Source organism: Protopterus annectens, chromosome 3.part0 (genome assembly GCF_019279795.1).
Source record: "Protopterus annectens isolate FY-2018-M chromosome 3.part0, PAN1.0, whole genome shotgun sequence".
Classification (NCBI taxonomy): Eukaryota; Metazoa; Chordata; order Ceratodontiformes; family Protopteridae; genus Protopterus; species Protopterus annectens.
The window spans coordinates 264791866-264812847 of record NC_056731.1 but is presented as its reverse complement, the minus strand read 5'-3'; the positions used below and the strand labels follow the sequence as shown (position 1 = coordinate 264812847).

Sequence of the window (20982 nt, the reverse complement as noted above, 5' to 3'; positions counted from 1 at the left end):
ACACACCCACATGTACTGGTTGCAATAATCGATATGTGAGGTTGACTGAGTGTGATGGTGAATGTGTTGGTGAATGTGTCAGAGTTCAGTATATGTGTGATAGCTTAGTGGGAAACTGTCTCAGTCATGGTATTATGTGTCCCAGCTGTAATCCCAGCAAAAGATGTGTATGCAATTGTTAGGCAGAAAAAGCAGTATGCTATACGGTCTGACGTAGTCCCTTGTTGTCGACTGGGGTGTCCCATCGTGGGCTAAAGCAGTACATGTATGCATATTGGGTGTTACTGCTGGTGAATCCAACTCCTGTATGCTGTAGTACTACCTGAAGCTGTATGCCTAAACAGCACAGTATGGTGTACGTGCACATTTATTGGAACCACTGTTATGTGTGTTCCCTGTAGTCCTCACAGATTACATACCTCAGGCATAAGGTCTGGTAACTACTGACACACAGTACTGTAAGGCACACAGGTAAAGGTCACCTGGGTTGCCATACCTTTGTGTCTGTTATGTATGTCTGCTGTGTGTGTGGGTATGCCTGTACCATGGCCTCGGTCATATGTGTGTTACAGGATGTAACTGCATATCTAGCAACATGTATAGTCTAGTACAGCAGTATGCCACCTATATTAACGAATGTGCACATATGTTAGGCAGGGGTCCATCATCAACGACTAGTGTAGTATACTGGTAATACTGTCAGTGGACTTTACATCCATTGTAATGGATTACATATTTCAAGATGCATTAGCATGATATATACCTCCTGTGGTTAGGTGGTGCATTGTGTCACATACAGTGTGCCATGTACTGTTGTATAGTCTTACATACTGTTATAACTTTGTTGCTGTGCAAAACATGGTTTGATATATAGAGTGTGCCAGGCACTGTCAAGTATCTGTATGTTGAGAACTGATATGTGGTATTGAAAGTGTGTATCTTCTGACAGCCAATAGGTTGCAATATATGGCAGTTAATTTATATCTGTACTTTAGAATGTTACATGTGCCACATGACTTGCTCACACATATTGTTTAATTATCTTCCAGGGTAATGTCCCACCATCGTAACCCGGCATATAACACGGCCGAGGAGGAAGCCATCACAGTGAGCCTGGTGCAGCACCATGCACTGCTGTTCTCCAGAACCAGCCAGGACCAGCATGAGCGGGCTGCGCTGTGGCAAGAACTTGTCCATAGGGTAAATGACATAGGCATGCATAACTGGACATATGAGCAGGTACGCCATCACTGCAGTGATTTAATTAAACATGTCCGGCAGCATGCGTCTGATATCCGCAGACAGCAGCTTGCCACAGGTGGGGGGGTAGCTATCCACCCCCCCCCACCAAAGTGGAGGAGCTGCTCCTGAGCCAGGTGGCTCCTGGCCAACCACAACCTCAACAATCAACATGTATCATCATGGAGGCCGGAGCCAACCAGCAAGATGACATGGAGCGTGCAGATAATATGGCATAGTTGTAGAATACTGTTACCTCTATTGGTAGAGCATGCTTATGTGAGATGTGTACTGTGTAGTTAGATGATGTGGTGCCTAGTGTTGTGCAATACTAATAATTAGGAATATAATCTGTAGGCCTGTGACTGTCCACAGTTGTACTACTGTAAGATTGCAAACACATAGTAGCAATGCCACAGTTGTTGCCACTGACAAAGTGTCTGATATCCTTGTAGGTCCCTCTGGTGTGACAGCAAGGCAGCAGAGCCATGCTGGTGAGTGTGTTATACCATTCATATTGCTAATTAAATGTGCATGTCATAGGTGAGGTGTAGGCTATGTACACGTAACACACCTACGCATAATGCATGCTGTGCATGTTTGCTGTGAGACTATGCACATCCTAGTAACATGGGTAGCTGCCTAAAACACATACAATACACAGAGCATCCCACACAATTGTGGCAACACTGTAGTGGACATCGGATAGGCAGAGTCGATACACATGCACACAACATACACACCTTTGTCATACGCAGTACACGTTAACGTGCTACATATCGCTTATTCAGACACCCACTGTAAGGTCACACTACAGTATCCCAAACCTCATCCACACAGCACACTTAATATACCCGAGGGGTAGATGCCTCAAATGTGGCTGTGCAACACTCTCCAACACATAACACATTCATGTTAGGCAGGGCACCTCACAAACCCATGTAACAACTGGCCGTGAAATGGTGCATGTAGCCATGGTACTGCAGTTCAAGTACAGCATGCTATGTGCCAGTCTGGCACACATTAGTAGCCTTGAGTAACCACATGATGCTGCATGATGATGGCTATGGTACTACACCCCATTCAGTTGCAGTGGCCACAGTAATACACATATCATGAATTGCTATGCACCTCGATCTTGTGTGTGTGCAGACATATGCACCTATATGCAATATGCATAGCAATCCCCATTTGTAGAAAGTGACACACATATGTCTTGTAATGCTATGGTGTGTATAGGTCACATGACACACATTGTGTATGTGTGATGTTTCATGTTGCAGTTGTGTGGTAGCATGCCATGTCATGGCTACCACTGGCATGTCCACAATATGTCCTACACTCACCATAACCACTGTACAATGACTATGTTGAGCAATGGTATTCCATCAGGTATGCATGCACCACTCATCCTGTGTGTATACATAGCATGCATGTGCTACACCTGTGTCCACAATCATCTGCTAAAGACACAGATGCTCTAATCAGAAATGGATATCTATGTGACACACTGATACACATCCAGACATGGTATGTATACCTGTGACTGATGGTGCACAGGACATTGCAGGGCTTTTAATACCTGCACAGCAATGTTGTGTCCATATACACATTGCGTTCCAGGGTGAGGCCATTCACTGAACAAAACACACATGCATCAAGGCCATGTATACTGTTATTAGCAATGGCTGTCTACACTCACACTGCATGCTGCTGAGCAAGACACGTCCTGCATGCTGTCACGTTTGATATAAATGTTTGGCTTGTGATACTGTACCCCAACATCACACGCTATTGATTATGTTCGGGATTGCTGGTGGTGTGTGTGTGTGTGTGTGTGTGTGTGTGTGTGTGTGTGTGTGTGTGTGTGTGTGTGTGTGTGTGTGTACTAGTGAGGAGTCTATTTGTGTGCATGTGTTCATGTGTGCATGTGTTCATGTGTGCATGTGTTCATGTGTGCATGTGTGCATGTGTGCATGTGTGCTGACATCATGTACAGGTCGTAAAGTGTGTTTCCTGTCTCCCTCTCACAGGTACTGATACTGGGCTGGTTCAATGCAGCAGGGAAACTGATGTCACTGAGCATGATAGTGACAATGATGATAGGTGTGTTGAGGCACAGGCATGTTTGCCAGGGTCTATCATTGGGCCACCAATCAACACTACACTAGTCTCCACCCCATCCATGCACACAGTCATACTGCCAATACATCCGTCATCAATGCCGTTAGCAGAGGGACAGCGTACAACCAGCATTGGCCAGGACAGTGTGGTATCCATGGCACATGCATCCCAACACAGCAGCCATACCCAGATGTCTAGAAGTGTACCACATAGGCAGATGTCCAGGGGTTCTCGTCAGAGCACTGCTGCCCATCATGCCACTGGCAGACGTGCCACAGGTCTAAGTACCTCACGCATGTTCCAGGCTGTCATGGAGGCACAGGCACGTATGGAACGCTACACCAGACAGGGACTGAGGGCACAGAGGGCACATAACACCACCGTAATAGACAGTATCCATGACCTAGCTGGTGCCATCCGCAATTACACTGAGGTCACTGATAGACGTTGGGGAGAGACACTAGATGTCCTCCGCAATGTCATGTCCATGTGTCAGGACAGTGCGGTATGGTTGAGTTGTCGATGTGGATGTATGCCAGCAACATCAGCAGCTGGCGGACGTCCCTCAAGCAACAGCCACTCCCGTAGTGCCAATACCAGCCCCAGCAATGTTAGGGGTGGGCTGTCCATAGAATGTCCTAGAAGACCACGTGCACGTGGCTCTGGACAGTCCCAGCAGGGACCTGGGTCCAGTGTACATCCATCTACCTCTGGGGATAGTACCCAGTCTGGCTTGGTACCTGATAGTGTCAGTAGCACCCCTGCCAGGCACAGGTACCATATCCATGGCCAGAGACGGTGATCTGTAAAGCCTCACAGGTACAGTCTGTGGCTGTCCCACAAGTACCCGTATGTGGCAGCCACATGGTGGAACTGTGTGCATGCAGACACACACACACATACTCCAGACACCTAGGGCTAACACATACACACACACATTACATCAACATTGGCCCATACCATTATTCTTGCCCCTCACACACACACACACACACACACACACACACACACACACACACACACACACACACACACATCTTGATTGGATGGTTCACTGTAGGCCTCTGGCAGACCAACAACACACCCTGTGCATATGATGAAACCTGTGCCACCTCTTGTCATCTGTTACATCGATGCAGGAACAGGCTACCATGGTGCTGATGCACAGGGTGTCTTTATAGTAGTATAGCAATGTTAGCATGTTGGCAGCAGTAGAGTGTAATGATATGCTTGAAGGTGTAGCTGAGCAGGCATGATGCATTAAAGCTATGATTGTCATTGTAGTGTTGTTTACACCAGTGTTAGTTCCAATTGTATATTGTCCGCCCACGTGCCACTTGGCTGATGTGTGCAGTATTGGCAGCATGTGTTAGAGAGTGGACAGTATGTGTGGGATGTGTGTAGCACATATTTGCAGGTGTACAGTTGTGGAAATGGTGGAGGTGCACTGTCTGCATGTACGTGCATAGTGGACACATGGGCAGGGTGACATGCTCTGTATTACACAGTAACACTCCATAGTTTCTATTGGTGGCCAGTATGCATTGTACAACACACATTTTGGAACCTGACTACACATGTGTGTATGACATGGTTTGACACTGTGCTGTGGGTGATACGGTTACTATCTGTCGTTGTTTTGCATTCTGGTAGTATACATGACTGCAACAGCCTGACCATAACCAATCGTTAGCTGATGTCCTGACAACTGACACACATATGTAGGACTCACAGCAACATTTGGATCCTTCAGGTACTATACTGTGCCAGTAACCAGTGGTATTCAGCTGCACCCATTACTGAGACCACTCCTGTTCGGCATATGGCTCTCTTAGGTACAAGCAATCACAGTAGGGATATGTCTGTCCACGTGTGCTAATGCATACTCTGGCCTATACTGCATTCTCCAGGTGACACACACATCCTCCACAAGGGTATCATACAGACAGATACCTGTTGTCAAACCCATGCTGTAAAGCTATAGGCGAAACTAAGCGTAGTCATCCACCTTTACAGAACATAGTATCCCCACAGTACCACATAGGTAGTAGCCACCAACATCATGAACAGGTACCGATGTGTACATGCAACCTAGTGTTACGTCATCTCTCCTTTGATATTCACATTCCCTAAAGTATTTTGGCATCCCTTGGTGGATCACATAAGCAATCAGGGGTCTGCATGCATGTCAACAAAGGTTGTTGTACACCTATAATGCATAGTCATCATTGACAGACTCTGCTGCGTTTGAACAGGTCTGACATAAACCTTGGCCATAAACCCTCACATACACAATTCAGTAGAAACCGTAATGAGTGTGTGTGACATGGATGACCTAGGCCAGGCATAACTGCAGTGGCTGGCCTTGTCACAAGCATACAGATGTGACCTAAGGTCTGTGAAGCAGCAGCACAGTTTGGCAAAGATGCCAACTGTGTACTTGGATAAAGCAGGGTTCCCACACATGCAATACTTGAGGTGACATGTATGTATATGTATTTGCCTCATAGCTACCTCACATGTGCAATGCCTACTGATATGTCATACGGTGGTAAAAGCAAAACCCCCAACACAGTGATACACACTCACCAAGTGCAGGATTCAAACCCCTACCTAACTAATTTATGATACTGAGAACTACGCATCAACACAGCATGCTGCACACATTACTGGGAAGTATCTTTTCCACAGGTATATTTGTAGGATGGTGACATAATCAGACTTGACAAAGAGTAGCTTACCACTTTTAAGGTGTTTTGCTACTCCCCTAAAAGGTTGCTCTTTGTCAAGGATACCACACACGCACACAGTTGTCAAGTGCAGGATTCAAACCCCTACCTAACTAAATCATGATACTAGAAGAGTACACATTAACACGACACGATATACACATTACTGAGAGAAGTCTTTTCCACAGGTATGTTTGTAGGATGGTTACATCATCAGACATGACAAAGAATTGTATACCACTTTTAAAGTGTTACTACTCTCCAAAAGGTTGCTCCTTTCCAAGGAGATTACACACACAGTTGTCAAGTGCAGGATTCAAACCCCTACCTAACTACTTCATGATACTAGAGAAGTACGCATTACCATGACGCACTATACACATTACTGGGAATTCTCTTTTCCACAGGTATATTTGTAGGATGGTGACATCATCAGACATGACAAAGATGTGTACACCACTTTTAAGGTGTTTTACTACTCTCCAAAAAGGTTGCTAATCTCCAAGGAGATCACACACTTGTCAGTTGCAGTATTCAAACCCCTACCTAACTACTTCATAATACTAGAGTAGTGCATATTAGCACAATGTGCTATACACATTAGTGGGGTTTCTCTTTTCCACAGGTATATTTGTAGGATGGTGACATCATCAGACTTGACAAAGATTGGTTCACCACTTTCAAGGTGTTTTACGACCCTCCTAAAAGGTTGCTCTTTCCCAAGGAGACCACACACACTTGTCAAGTGCAGGATTCAAACCCCTACCAAACTACTTCATGATACTAGAAGAGTATGCATTAACATGACACGCTATACACATTGCTGGGGGTTCACTTTTCCACAGGTATATTTGTAGGATGGTGACATAATCAGACTTGACAGAGATTAGTTTACCACTTTTAAGGTGTTTTACTACTCTCCAAAACATTTACTCTTTCCCAAGGAGACCACACACACTTGTCAAGTGCAGGATTCAAACCACTACCTAACTACTTTATGATACTACAGAGGTACACATTTACACACCGCGCTATACACATTACTGTGAATTATCCTTTCCACAGGTTTATTTGTAGGATGGTGACATCATCAGACTATACAAAGTGGGTTACATTAGGTGACATTAGGTGGGCTACATTGAAGGAATGTCTACACACTTTGGCCATGTCATCATCAAAGGGGTGTGTACTATCTACCTGTGTCCCCAGGGCCATAATGACTTTCTCCGTACATACTGGATTACCACCTATGTGGTAATTTGTGTGCACTTTGTTGTACCCAAAGGGGATGACTATGCATTCTTTGGCATTCAGCTTGAGCCCATTGTTTTGACACCAGGTATCTGTCTCTGTAAGACACTTCTAGAGGATGTCTGTGTTAGCCATGCAGTCGGTTATGGACCACAGTTACCAATCATCTGCAGACCTGTTCAGCCATACACCTCCCATGCTTGCCTCTACCTCTGAGCAGTATCTACTGAACAGGTGGGGTCCCAGGACCAAGACCTGTGGGATGCCATTTGTGACTGGCTTAGAGTTGGACATGGCACCAGCAACTCTGAACATGTGTGTTTGATCTGTGAGCCACCTGGCCACCCATCCTGTGATGTAGCTGTTAATGTTCCAGCTGGTACGCTTGTCCATGATGACAGAGTGGGGAATGGTGTGGAAAGTCCTTCCTGAGGTCCGGGTGGGCTGTGTGGACTACTTTCACCTCCATCTATGTCCTTGGTAACTGTTTGAAATAAGTCAACTAGGTTTGGGAGCCAGGATCTGACTTTAACAAGGTGAAGTTGTGGGGAGTACAGTGTCTGGAGGTCTCCAATGCCTCTGATTATGGGTTCCATGACAATTTGCTCACTAGCTCTGTAGACCAGGCTGAGTAGACATATTGGGCAATGGTGTCCATGTTCTGTTGTGGCACCCCCTTTCTGGAGCTGGATGACTGTTTGTGTATGCCATTCTTTGGGTACATAGCCTGTGGTACGCTTGTGTCTGGACAGTGAATGTGAGTGAGGGTCCAGTTCCTCATGGGCCTAGTGTATGACACAGCCTGGGACAGCATCCAGACACATTGATGCTGTGTTCTCAGCTTTGGTGAGGTCTGTCTTTACCTGCATGTCCATGACGTCTGGGGCTCTGCATCCTTCTGTGCTGGACACAGGCCCTTTTAGGGGTGATGGGGGGTGTTTACACTGAACATGTCCCCCTGGATGTGGGCAGTGATAGTTGGTTTGGTGTATTTCTTTCGTTTTTTCAGTAGCTGACAGCATATTTGGAGGTTGACACCTGTATGTCTGGTATAGCTACCGTAGGCTTTGTGGTTGTCATTCTTACATTCCTTGGCTATTTGTCTTTAGAAACTGCCCTTGGATTATTTTATGAGCAATCATTGTTTCATCCTGATAATGATCAGTGATGCGTTTCCTTTAGTGAAGTTGGATCTATCATGTGTTCATTTCCTCCTTCTCTTGTCTAGCTTATTTATGGGCAACAACCACCTGATTGTTGTCTTATTTTTGGAGGTGTGCATCTTGGTTTTATTTGTGATGTCTCAATCCATGCATCCCTGTAGATGCACATAGGATGCACTTGTAAATGATTCTGCGGTTTGTATACCATTATCCTATAGCAGGAGGGCTTTGGAATGCTCCACTTTGGTCTTGGGAAGTGTGCAGTTTGCTTTTGCAAATGTCTTCACAGTGGTTTCATTGACTGGGTGGGGGGGCCAGATGTGGATTTCCAGAGTGATTACTTCATGATCTGATATTACCAGCGAGTGGTTTATCTCTGTAGTGGAACACTGGTACCCCATGTTGGTGATGATCATGTCCAGTATGTTGTCACCTCTAGCGGGTGTGGTGACCAGCTGTTCCAGGGTGTTAGGGTTTTTAAACTCTAGGAAACACTGGGCGAAGGACGTTGTACACGAGTAATTCCACCACTCATTGTTTGGGTATTTGTAATCTCCTCATATCATGGTGTTGGATAGGACGTTTATACTTTCCACTGTTCTCCGGAATACTTAGTGAGGTTCCTGAGACAAGGTACGTGATCTGTAGCAGGCTACAATCTGATTGGCAGCTTTGTCCAATGTTACTTGCACTTGCATGGTCTCCAAGGCCTCATGCCGTGCCACTAACGTGAAGATGTGGGTATCCATAGGGTAAATGGGTACACCCCTTCCTTTTGTATTTCACTCGTGGTTTTGGGTCCAAAGGTCAGAGGGATTGGGAGTGTTTTACGTGGACCATATCCAACAGCTCTGTGTTTGACATTACTTTGTATGTTAGGCAGTGAAAACCTCTGAGTGGGCGATATGCAAGGGAACACGTATGGAGCATTTTGAGATGGTCTGTGTATGGCATGTATTTCAGGCTGCTAATGCTCTTTGTGTGGTATTGCTGCTGGCTTTCCAGTTGTAGTTGTCTTGTGAGGTACATAGCAACAGTGGCATTGTACTCTATTATAGTTCTAGTGAGTGATGAGTGGAGGGGAACATTGTCCTCTTCCATTCTGCATGAGACGCATTTTGTGATGAGGTGTGCCACATGGGAGGGTTTCCTGACTACTGTGGGAATGTGATTAGCACAGTTGTATCCACTGTCCACCTGTGACCCAAGGTCCCTTGTCACACTTTCAGTGTGAAGTATACTACCACCTCTGTTGTAGTTCTTGGCTACAGAGTTTTTAACATAGGGGATGACAATGCACCTTTTGGCATTGAGCTAGAGCCCATGGCTTTGACAACAGCCATCTGTCCCAGTGAAGCCCTTTTGTAGGATGTCCACATCTTTTGTGTTTATCATTATGGCTCCTGGTTTGCAGTCCTGTGGTAAATTCAGATGCCACAGACTTGCCATGTTAATGTTTACTTCAGGGAAGTAGATACTACATAGCCTGGGAAGTTATCTGGTCCCATGGCTGCTGTGATACTGGCTTTGGAGAGTGTTTATTACCTGTGCAGCCATGATGACAGCAACTTTGCAGTCTTCCATTATGGAGATGTGCTCTTTCATGGGTGTGAGGGGGGTACAGTTAACAGTGATCCTATCTGTCAGGATGTTGGCAATATCAGTTGGCTCTGTACATTTACTGCCATTGAGCTGTAACTTGGAACAGATCTGACTGTAGCCATGACATGAACCTGTCTGTTGGGCAGAGATCTCCTGAGTAGACAGTATGCCACAGAGTACAGATTGGGTTACATTCAGTGTTGTTACATGGGGTGGCTATTTGAGGCCAGTAATCCTCTTGTTAAGGTACTTCATTGGTCTTTCTAGCTGCTGAACGTGCCTAGTCGGATTCATCGCAAGTGTGTTGTGGTACTCTCTGACAGGTTTGATGACTGCTGAGTAGTGGGTACCTCCTTTGACCTACGTGCACAGACCTTGGCAGTTTGTGTGAACACATAGCATGATTTTTCAACCACTTTGTGAATGTGTTTCTGGAAGTAGAAATGACTATCCACATTTGTCCATAGATACCTAATTATCACATCCCTATTTAGCCTATGTGTGTGAGCATGCCCAGTATGACCTTTCAGTGTGATGCTGAATGGAATCCACTACATTTGCATTTATACTATATGTGTATGGAAAATCAAGTTGTATTTTTACAGCAGGGCTCACCTTTGTGTCATAGATCAACAGGAATCATGCTGTGCCTGCAGGGCATCCATGCGACACTTTGCATAGACTTACCAACATTTCTACATACAGGGGGAACAGCTATTCTTTGTTCATTTCTACCCAGGGGCACACCTGATTGTTACTGTGGGTGTACATAGGATGTGGGTTTCACCTGACACTTATACACATTTGCTATGCCTGCACTGCTATGTACAGGACACCATTTCAGTCTGTACTGTTGCCTATCATAGTGGCTTGAGGCATACTACTGTACTACAGATGTTGGCATCCAATGTCACGTATATTACACTGCGACTTCATAGCCTACACAACCCACATCACACTGCCTAGCCTGATGTTCTCGGTCTGCATAGGTATGTGGGGGAGGTTACCCATTTGCCTCTTTAGGGGCATGTTACTGCATTTCTTTGTGTTTGCATTAGTGTACAATTGTCCTGCTGTGTCTGTGCCACTGAAATACTATCATGGCTTAGTGGTTCAGTACTGTGACTATAGTGCACAGTGTCCTGGGTTTGAGCCCTGTCATTGCCATGCTGGGCATACCAGACTGCTTAAGGAACAGTACAGCAGATATGAGCATGTTTAACTGACTTTGCTCAACTTTGCCCGACGTTGCGCTAGTTGGCACGAGCAATTTTGTTTACATATACTAAATATTGGTAAAAGCTGCTTAGCACTGCTTTATATTGATTAAAACATGGCAATCATGCCTCAGGTAGTTCTGCAGGGCTGCCTATGTCGGATGCACATACTACACTCCCTGTACATGTTTGGAAACAGGTGGTGTCATGTTAGGCATCCCTATTTTGTTATGTGTGAGTCAGGGGGAGGTATCATTTCCAGGGTTCCTACTGAGCCAGTGTATGTGCTATGCATTGCGCCTCTTTGCAAGGCCAAGGCATACTGGGCACACCTCCTTCTGCCTACTGGGGCAGGCTCAGGCTGTTCCTCCTCCAAGTCACGCTGTGCCTGTGCAGGCCTTGGCAATGGTGGGGGACTGTTTGGCCCTGCCCCATGCTGTTCCTGCTGTAGCTGTTTTCGCAGGATCATATTGTGTAGCATGGCACATACCATGACAATATGGGTACATGTAGTTGGTGAGTACTGCAAGGCTCCACCAGATGTGTCCAGGCAATGGAACCATGACTTCAGCATCCCAAACACACACTCTATTACATTTCTTGTTTGTGCGTGTGCCTCATTATGGTGTTCTTGTTCAGGTGTGTGTGCATTTCTGATGGGTGTCATCAGCCACGGCTCCAGTGCGTATCCAGTATCCCCCACTAAATGACCGTCAGGGATGTCCCCATTGGCAAATGTCTGGTACAGCTGCAACAGATGCCAGATATGGGAATCGTGGTAGCTTCCAGGGCAGCCAGCACACACATTCAGTAATATGCCCTGGGCATCACACACGACCTGGCAGTTGATAGAGTGGAAGCCCTTGCGGTTGATGTAGGCCCTACCCCGCTCACCGGCTGGTGCTTTGATGTGTATGTGCGTGCAGTCAATTGCACCCACTACCTCAGGGTATTCCGCTATTTGATGGAAGAGACACATGTTGCTGACCAATACCTCACGGGAATTGGGGAAATATACATGATCCCCGACATGTGCTGACATGGCATTCAGGAACTGGTGCAGTACCCTGGATGCTGATGCCTGTAAAATCCCCATCATATCACCAGTTGGTCTCTGGAAGGTACCTGTTGCTAGTATTCTTAGGCCAACACATACCTTGGTTTCCACTGGGATGGGTTCCCCTCTGTTGGTTCTGTGTGTGAGGCGTGGCCTGCACAGCTCAACAATTTGCTGCAGGAGGTCTCTGTCCACTCTATAGCTCTCCACTATCTCCAGCTCATGCAGCCCCTGGTAGGTTACCCTGGGTCTGTACACTCTTCTTCATCTCCTCACTGTGGGTTACTCAGCATTCGCAATGGCACCACCCTCAGCATCTTGCACATGTCACCTTATAATAGCAATGGCAGCCCCTAACATTCTTTTGTCTCAATTAAGCTTTTTAAGTTTTCACTTCTCTTTGTAGACTGCAGTGTTGCAGTGTTTCTGAGAAAAACAATGGGGAATGTTGTTTGCAGCATTTTAAGTGCTGGACTGGGCAAGGCTAGTGTACTGCCTGTGTAATTGGCTGATTCTGATTGATTTCACCTGGCAGCTCTGCTAGTTCTTCTTGGTTAACTTCCTACTACTTCCTTTCCTTCCTTTTCCCATTTCTGTTTCCACAGGGGGCAGCGCCGCACAAACAAGTGCAAACACGCGCACACAAGCGTACACGAGCGCACACAGGCTTACACAGGCTTACACGGGCTTAGGCAGGTGCACTATCGTGTATACACGCTTAGACAGCCTTACACAGGCTTACACAGGTGCACACAGGGTTAGAATGGTTTACAGGCGCACACACAGTGTAAGCAGCTTTGCAAGAAACTTCAGTGATAGCCACAGCGTACACCTTCGGTTTCTTGGTTTCAGTTTAGACAACTGTAGACACGCCTCTTCCAGTCCTGAGTAACTCACAGCAACCACATGCTACTCTGCTCCAATAAGCTTCTTTTTGATAGATACCTCCTCATGATGTCACCTATCTTCTACTCTGTTACTCCCCTAATCTTACTCTTACATCTACGGACATGGTTCACATGGCAGGGGAATTTGGGATTCACTCTCCTTATAATCATTTGCATAGGATTGCCTACTAATGCTTGGTTACATCTCTCAGACTGAGCTTCCCCCCTTAGCAACCACTACTCAGTAGCCATGTTGTCTTCAGCCTGCCATTCACCTGCATGGCAGGTGAATATTTTGAATAAAATCCCTATTTTTGGCTTTTATTTTTTTATTTTTAGGGTTTTTAGAGCGCCGCACATTTGCGTGGCACTGCGCTACACTTAAACATCGGAGATTGAGGGAAAAAAAAATATTATTTTATTATTTTGCAATGGATAAAAATGCCAGTGGCTGTATATTTGGCCATTGGCATGCTTCCTCAACTGGATGCATCCTTTATTTGGAGCTGTCATAGCTCCGTTTTGCTATTTGCAGAACGGTACTCAGTTGCCAACCGAGTACATTTCTGCAAATAACACTACTCTTACTCGGACAGGTTAGTGTTTCCTGGATCGCAAATTTACCTCATTTGCATAGCTTTCAGCAGCAAATGAGGTAATTTGCATAAACTAACCCTGTCCATGCAAGAGTCGTTTTAGGAGCTCTCTTGCACGCCTCTGCCGGCTGTTCCTGGATCACTCGGCAGACATGTTGGTTTGCTGGAGTCTTACTCTACTCTTAGACTCCGTGCAAGCCTTCGTGAATGCAGCCCATCATCTTAGTGAGGATGATATCAAGATGATTTTGACCTCTAGTGGGCTGGTTAGCCATGACCAGCAAGCAAGTTAGCATTTACTGAACCTAAGCATTTTTGGTTGTACACAGCCTTTATGCTATAAGTGCTCCATTAATTAGTGGAGAGTTGAATTCACCCACCAGAAAGGTATTTTTTATTTATGTGTAGTTTGTTAAGCCGATTAAATATATTTTCTTGTTCCTCCAGGCCTATAGCAGGCCATGAATTGTTTTGGGTAATTTAAAGTTCAGTAAGTTCTATCTGGGGATTGTGTAGAATCTATATGAAGAAGATTGGAACTCTGATAAATGGTGATAGTCTCCTACATTTTCCAGCATGTGTAAATGTGACATATATACTTAAACCTAATAACGAGAGAGTACTGTCCCTACATTGAAACCAGGTGTGTGCAGCACAGCTATGGATATTTTCAAGTTACAGGAGAGGCTTGAGATCTGGCAATTTATTGCTAAAACATTTGGCAATGAGCAGCGCAACTCTAATGTGGTTCAGACTTGAATTTACTGCAAGCCTTTTTGTTTTGTTGGAATGTCCATTAGGCAGACTTTGCATTAAAAAATCACTAAGGTTGACAATATAGGAGCAGCAAGTGCTTTGGGCAATATACAGAATCAGTGACATGAAAGGTGCAGATCATCCTTGGTGAATTGGGCTGTTGAGCTCCCAGGCTGACATCTACTGGATCCTCCTAGAATGACGCCAGCTACATAGCCAGTTATTAAATCCAATTATACTTCCTTTACATGTGAGCTTCATTCTGGGTGAGGATAAGTTTCCACTCAAGATCAGAGTCTTACCTGCATTTGACACATGCACAGCAAACTCCATTAGGTCTCTCTGCATGTTTTTTTTCTGTGTTGTTGATTGTCAGAGAGCATTAGGCAGTCCCTACACCATCTCAGGTCACTTCCCCTTCCCTGAGACACCACTAGGTCATAATCATAATTTTCCTGTTTGAGGGAATGAATGACCCTCATGGCATCATGAATCTTGGCACTGGAAAGGTATTTAATTGTCAACCTGTTTTCGTCCAGCCTGGTGAGTTTAGAATGAGTACACCTAATGATAATGTCACCAATTACTGGGACATTTCTATTTGGACATGCAGACTTATTGTCAGTGGAAAGTTTGCTGTCTGCTGCCAAGATGGTTGTTGAGTTATCATGAAGCTGTGTTAGTGGACTGATGCTGAGACTCTTTATTCCTGATTCATAGACGCTTGAGTAGTGATGTTTTACAGCCTCAGCTTATGTTGGTTTAGTGTGATCTTGTTGAGGCATGAATGAGTTAATGTTTTACTTCCTGATCTTCCATAAGAGTGTATGGGTGGCCTCCAGGTTATATAAATAATTATGCCTCTCACAAATCATGTATTGTTGTCCCAGATGTAGTTGGTTGTCAGTGAGAATGAGGTTGATGAAAGAAGGGATAGAGGTAGACTAGACCTGTATGTTTGTTGAGTGGGTTAAATAATCAGCCAGGATAATATATTAAGTCAATGTACTCAGTAGGCAATGAGGATTTAATGGGTATATAAACTGTATAGTAGAGGAGATGTATGTTGTGAGGAACAGATGTGCTCATGCAACAACTACTTGAACCTTCTGGGAAGATATTACATAATACAGTCTAATTTCACAGCACTACACAGCTATAGTTTAGTATAGAACACAGTTTCAATATAATAACAATTGTATGAAGGTAGATCCACTGCTATAAATTGATCAAAATAAAGTCTTAATATAGAGCACAACTCCAGTTTTGTATAGTATACCACTACAACAGTAAGAGAGCCATATATGAATTCTGTATAATAGCAATAGAATGAGGGCTGAACATGTAGTAAAAATGATACCATTTTACACTAGAATAGCAGGGTCAGATGTCCCTAGGAGTGTGTTCAGAAGTTGGCTCAGATGCAAAACACCATTCACTTCAAAATTCAATTGCCACCAGTAGAATGAAGACAGTTTGGCTTGGATAACACAAAACACCTGCTTCAAAGAAGCTATAAGCTTAGAAGCCACACAGTGATTGACCCTAGGGTGCCACAAAACACAAGCTTCAAAGAGTAATTATGCTTGGGTGCCACACAGCTTTTAAGATTTATCAGACTTGGTTGTTGCATACTTGGATATAGTTATTTTCAATATATTGCCTAAGTAGACAGGGAAATGTACATACCAGTAGCTGGTTCCTGACCCAGTGACTCTCCAGACTCTGGAATAGATTTCCCATACATGTCAAGCAGAGTGCCTCTTTGGCCCTCTTCAAAAGGAACCTTGACGATTGGATGGGAGAAAGGAAATTCACCCCAAGGATCACGTCAGTCGCCCTGCTAGACAGGGGTCCAGGTAAGTAAATAGTGTTGGAAGAAATAGCCAGGGAATTGTTATGGCTAGGCTTGTATAGGCCCTAGGGCTGATAGCCTAGTACCAACCTATGAAGCTATGAACCTATGTGTATGATTGAGATGAAGTGGTCTGGGAGCAGAAAAGAACTATTATAATAACAACAATAACAATACTTGAACCACAGACCTGTGGGCAACAAAAAATTATCATAAACAAATAGCAGCATACAAAATAATGTAGATGAGCTGGGAGTAATCAGGAGGTCTTGTAAATAAACAGTAGCAGAAGCAACATGCAACTCAGCCCAGCTCAGTGCCCAGCTCAGTGCCAAGTTAATCTACTAGTAGCACTTCATCAACCATGCAAACTCGGTGAGAGGACAAGTTAACTGTAGGAAATGTTAAATAACATTTTAAAACACTTTTAAACAATTGCATCTATCCAGTATAACTGTTGCTTTGAAAATGTTAGCAAGGTCAAATCTGGTTAGAAATGTCAAGCTAGTGGCAGTGTGTAGCACAGAAATGCACTATGGAGTGGCCCAGCCATCTAGATCACTAGGGCCTGATGTGCATCACAATTTAAAAGATAAACTTAAAAGTCACAGGCAGTCAGGAAAAATAACTGTAAACTAAACCTGAAGCAAACTGAGGACAAGAATACCAGTAATTCCCTACCTTCATTAGGAAAGAAAGTCCCAAATGAGCAATAATGTGGCACAGTAAACAGTACTGATAGGTAAGTAGTAAAACCACACTAAAAGTAAACAAGTCAATTAGATATAAGGAAAATGCTTCCCTAATGGTTTGGGGACTGGTAGTTAAGTCAAACCTGGTTAGAACTGATCAAGCAGTCTTTAGCAGGGAAATGCAGTACCACCAGATAGAACAACAGGTTGTACTATGCAATTCAATTTAAAGGCTGCATTTAAAAGTCAGAGCCACTCAAAAAAACTACTAATCTGGCATACAACAATTAGAACATTACTAATGTACAACCTTCACTAGAAAAAGATAGTATAAATTAAAAAAACTATGGCACAGTAAACAGTATTAACAGAACAGCAGTAGATGCACTTTAAAAACACAGAGATGAAATTGGACTCAATTAAAAACACTTCTTTTATGTCTCTAGGACAAGTCGTAAGGTCAAATTGGTTAGAACAAATCAATCCAATAGCAGTCTGTAACAAAGACATACAGAGTAGAGCAGTTCAACAAAAGAGAACAACAGGACCTTTTATGCAGTACACTTTAAAAGTTACACAAAACCATCACAGCCATTCAGACAAAAATAACATTAAAATAATCCTAGACCAAGCAAAATTCCTAGAACAGCAGTACATTTCCTAATCTCACTAGGAAAAAGCCAAAAACGTGTTACAAATGAACAGAACTCTGGTGCAGTAATTAGTATTAACAGATTAGCAATAAATGCATTTTAAAATACAAGTTTTAATTATAGTAAATAAAAACACTTTCCTGCTATGTTTGAGACTGGTAATACACTAGCTGTGTATATCAAGGAAATGCAGCACATTCAAATCTAGTTAGAACTGCCCCAATCATTTGTAGCATGTAGCAGGGAATTGCAGCACAAAATCCTTGTTAATCTATAGATTTATTTAAGCATCAGCTTTTTCACACTGTTTATAAGTGCTGTTTTGTGTCTGTCTTAATATATTTTGGAATATTGTTACATTTTGAATACATTACTTTGTCAGGGAGGCTCTTCCCTCTATCCATATCCCAGAGTATGAAATAATATTTAATATACTCAGTTTTCATTGAACCATCATTCATTTTCATAAAGATGATAGACAGTCTATGGTTTCTCTTAAAATGCTTAAAGGTTTCTTTCATACCCCACCTCCTTTTCCTTTTTTGCCACACTGTACTGCTCTGTGAATGCACAGCTGTGGACCTTGGATCAGAAGCAGCTTGTCTTAAAAAACTAGCTTTTTCAAACAATAACAGTAAAGTGGAGTAATCAAAGAGCTGTGATGGAACAAACTTTTGATCCAGGAAGACTGGAAAACTGAAAACTGCCTTCTAAACCGATGGAAAACTTAACACACAAAACAACTGGGTGTGGGGGGAGTCTTAGTTTTTCAGCATACATAAGATGCCTGTTTATTCCTATGTTTTATAGGGTTTATTATCAAATAACTGAAAATCAAAAGACTGAATCCCAAAAAGACTGAAAATACAAAATATTGAATACATTTTTAATGCAAGGGGCAAGCCCCCCTGCTCCCCCCACACCCCTTGCTAAATATCTATACCAAATCCAAGATCGAACAACAGTGGAGTAGGGGCAAATTCCATCATTCAATATTTTGAATAATCAGTCTTTTTGGGATTCAGTCTTCTGATTTTCAGTCATTTGATAGTAAACTATGAAACTATGAACCTATGAACTGTTTTATAGCACATAAAATCATATATTTTGTCTTCTGAGGCATACACTTCATGCAATTTGTGTGCTCTTGTTTTTCAGACAAATTCCATTTGATGATATTAACGATGCAGTGTTTATGAGATCGGTGCAGAGGTCTGTCATGCAGTTTTCATCTGTTGACTGGAGCAAAGTGCCTTCATCACAGCAAAGAAATGCCAAGAAAACACCAGTTGATGAACCTTCATTACTAACAGTACAGTTTAGATAGGGTTTGATTTATTCACCATAGGAAGCAGGCCAGCATCATGCCTTTCCTGAAACATGTTGAAATGTGTGTTCTTTATTTAAAATGGATATCACAGGAAGCTGCCTGCTTCATTGAACAAGAAGAAATAAACTTAAGAACTTCTTTGAATTTTGTGAATTCTTTGTTGTATTCTTCTGCATTCATTTTAGTTTGAGTTTATTTTAGAATCATCCTATGCAGTTATGCAGGAGAAACGACAGTTGGTATACTTTCTGATAACAGAAAACATAAGACTCAGAAGCTGCATAGTGGCAGACACTGTGGAGATTAGGGGAACAACTGCAAATACCAGCTGAAAATATTCACAAAGATATGTCTAACAGAAGACCATAATTGGATCTCACATAAAAAGACTTATAAATAACTAAAGATAAATTTATAACATTTCTTATGTAAATGACTGTGTCAATCAGCAAGAGATATGGGGATTTTAAGAATGCAATCAGAAGGCAGGAAGTATGCATTTGTAAAATAACGCTGAAAAGGAGCCCAGATGGGTTCATGGACTGGCTGCTTTATGCTAGCAACCCAAATTTTAGGTTCTAACGTCTAGGAGCAGTGGAATCATGCACTTAAAATATTTTGGTCACATAGCCTTAAGCTTATTATGGAGGTCCAGGGTCACATCTTCAAGGGGAAATGAAAAATGTGAAAATCATAATTACATTGTGGATTTTTTGTTGAATTTAGAATGCTATAAATTACCTATACAGATACATGTTACATAATATAGTAGTAAGTCAGCCTTTTAGTCTTTTTAAGCAATTACAAATTTTTTTATTTTTCATTATCATATTTACAGAAACACACACACACACACATATAGATAGATATGTATGCACCCTCCTCTTGTCTTGGTAATCAGTTCATCCATGCTTTGCTGTCAGATCACATCTGGCTCCAACAGCAGCCTGTGAGGAGCTGACACCATCCACAGACTTTGGTAGGCAACTAAGGAATGGAATTAGATATTCAGGCCTTTTCACATCAGGTGCACACATCACATACACACCTATAAACAATTTAGAATCACCAATCCAGCTACCACATGTCATTGAGAAGTAGAAGAAAACCATATTACTCGGAGTAAAACCCATTTGGACAAAGAAAGGACATGCAAAATCTGCATAAAAGCACCCCAGTTGAGAAATGAACTGTAGAACATTGTGCTGTGAGGCAACAGTTCTATTTGCACCTCTCTGTCACCCACATCCCATATAATAATCGGCACCAAGAGTTAAAAGTGGAAAAAATCACCCCAGGAAATGTGCTGTTTGTGAAAAATACTACATGAAAAATAGACTTGTCTAACTATAAAGTGACTAAACTTGTAATGGCAGTTTTAAATATCAGCATATATACTCAAACTCACAAAGACTAAAAGTTCAGTGCCTCTAACTAACTGGGTTACTAAGTCAACATCAGTGATAGATACATAAATGGGGAGTTCTGTCCATGCAACAGTCATTTGACATAAATTCCTTGTAGCATTTCTCTGGTTTTGGTTTCTAGATGGGATGCATTATTCACAGAATCTGCATGTCCTCCCTATGAGAATATTTGTTTTCACTGGACTCTCCAGTTTCTTCATACATACCAAAGACATGCAGGTAAGTGTACTACATTACTATCTAGACATGTACATGTGTGTATGTCTAAGTATGTGTGCCTGTGTGCCCTGCGATGGGCTGGAGCGCCATCTATGCTGATTCACTGCCTTGCACCCATTTATTGACTAAATAAGCTCCAGCTGTCCCATGACTCTATATAGGATAACTTGGGTACTAGAAATGAA

The 20982-nt window shown here is 43.1% G+C and overlaps 1 protein-coding gene across 1 annotated transcript in view; it reads left to right on the top strand.

Moving 5' to 3' along the window:
- Window positions 1-19295, top strand: part of LRRC72 (leucine rich repeat containing 72) — an 833487-nt gene extending 814192 nt beyond the window's left edge. The window contains exon 9 of the mRNA XM_044065565.1: window positions 18980-19295. Within this exon, the coding sequence (XP_043921500.1) occupies window positions 18980-19148 (169 nt within the window). The 3' untranslated portion in view covers window positions 19149-19295. The remainder of the gene's footprint in view (window positions 1-18979) is intronic.
- Window positions 19296-20982: the final 1687 nt, after the last annotated feature.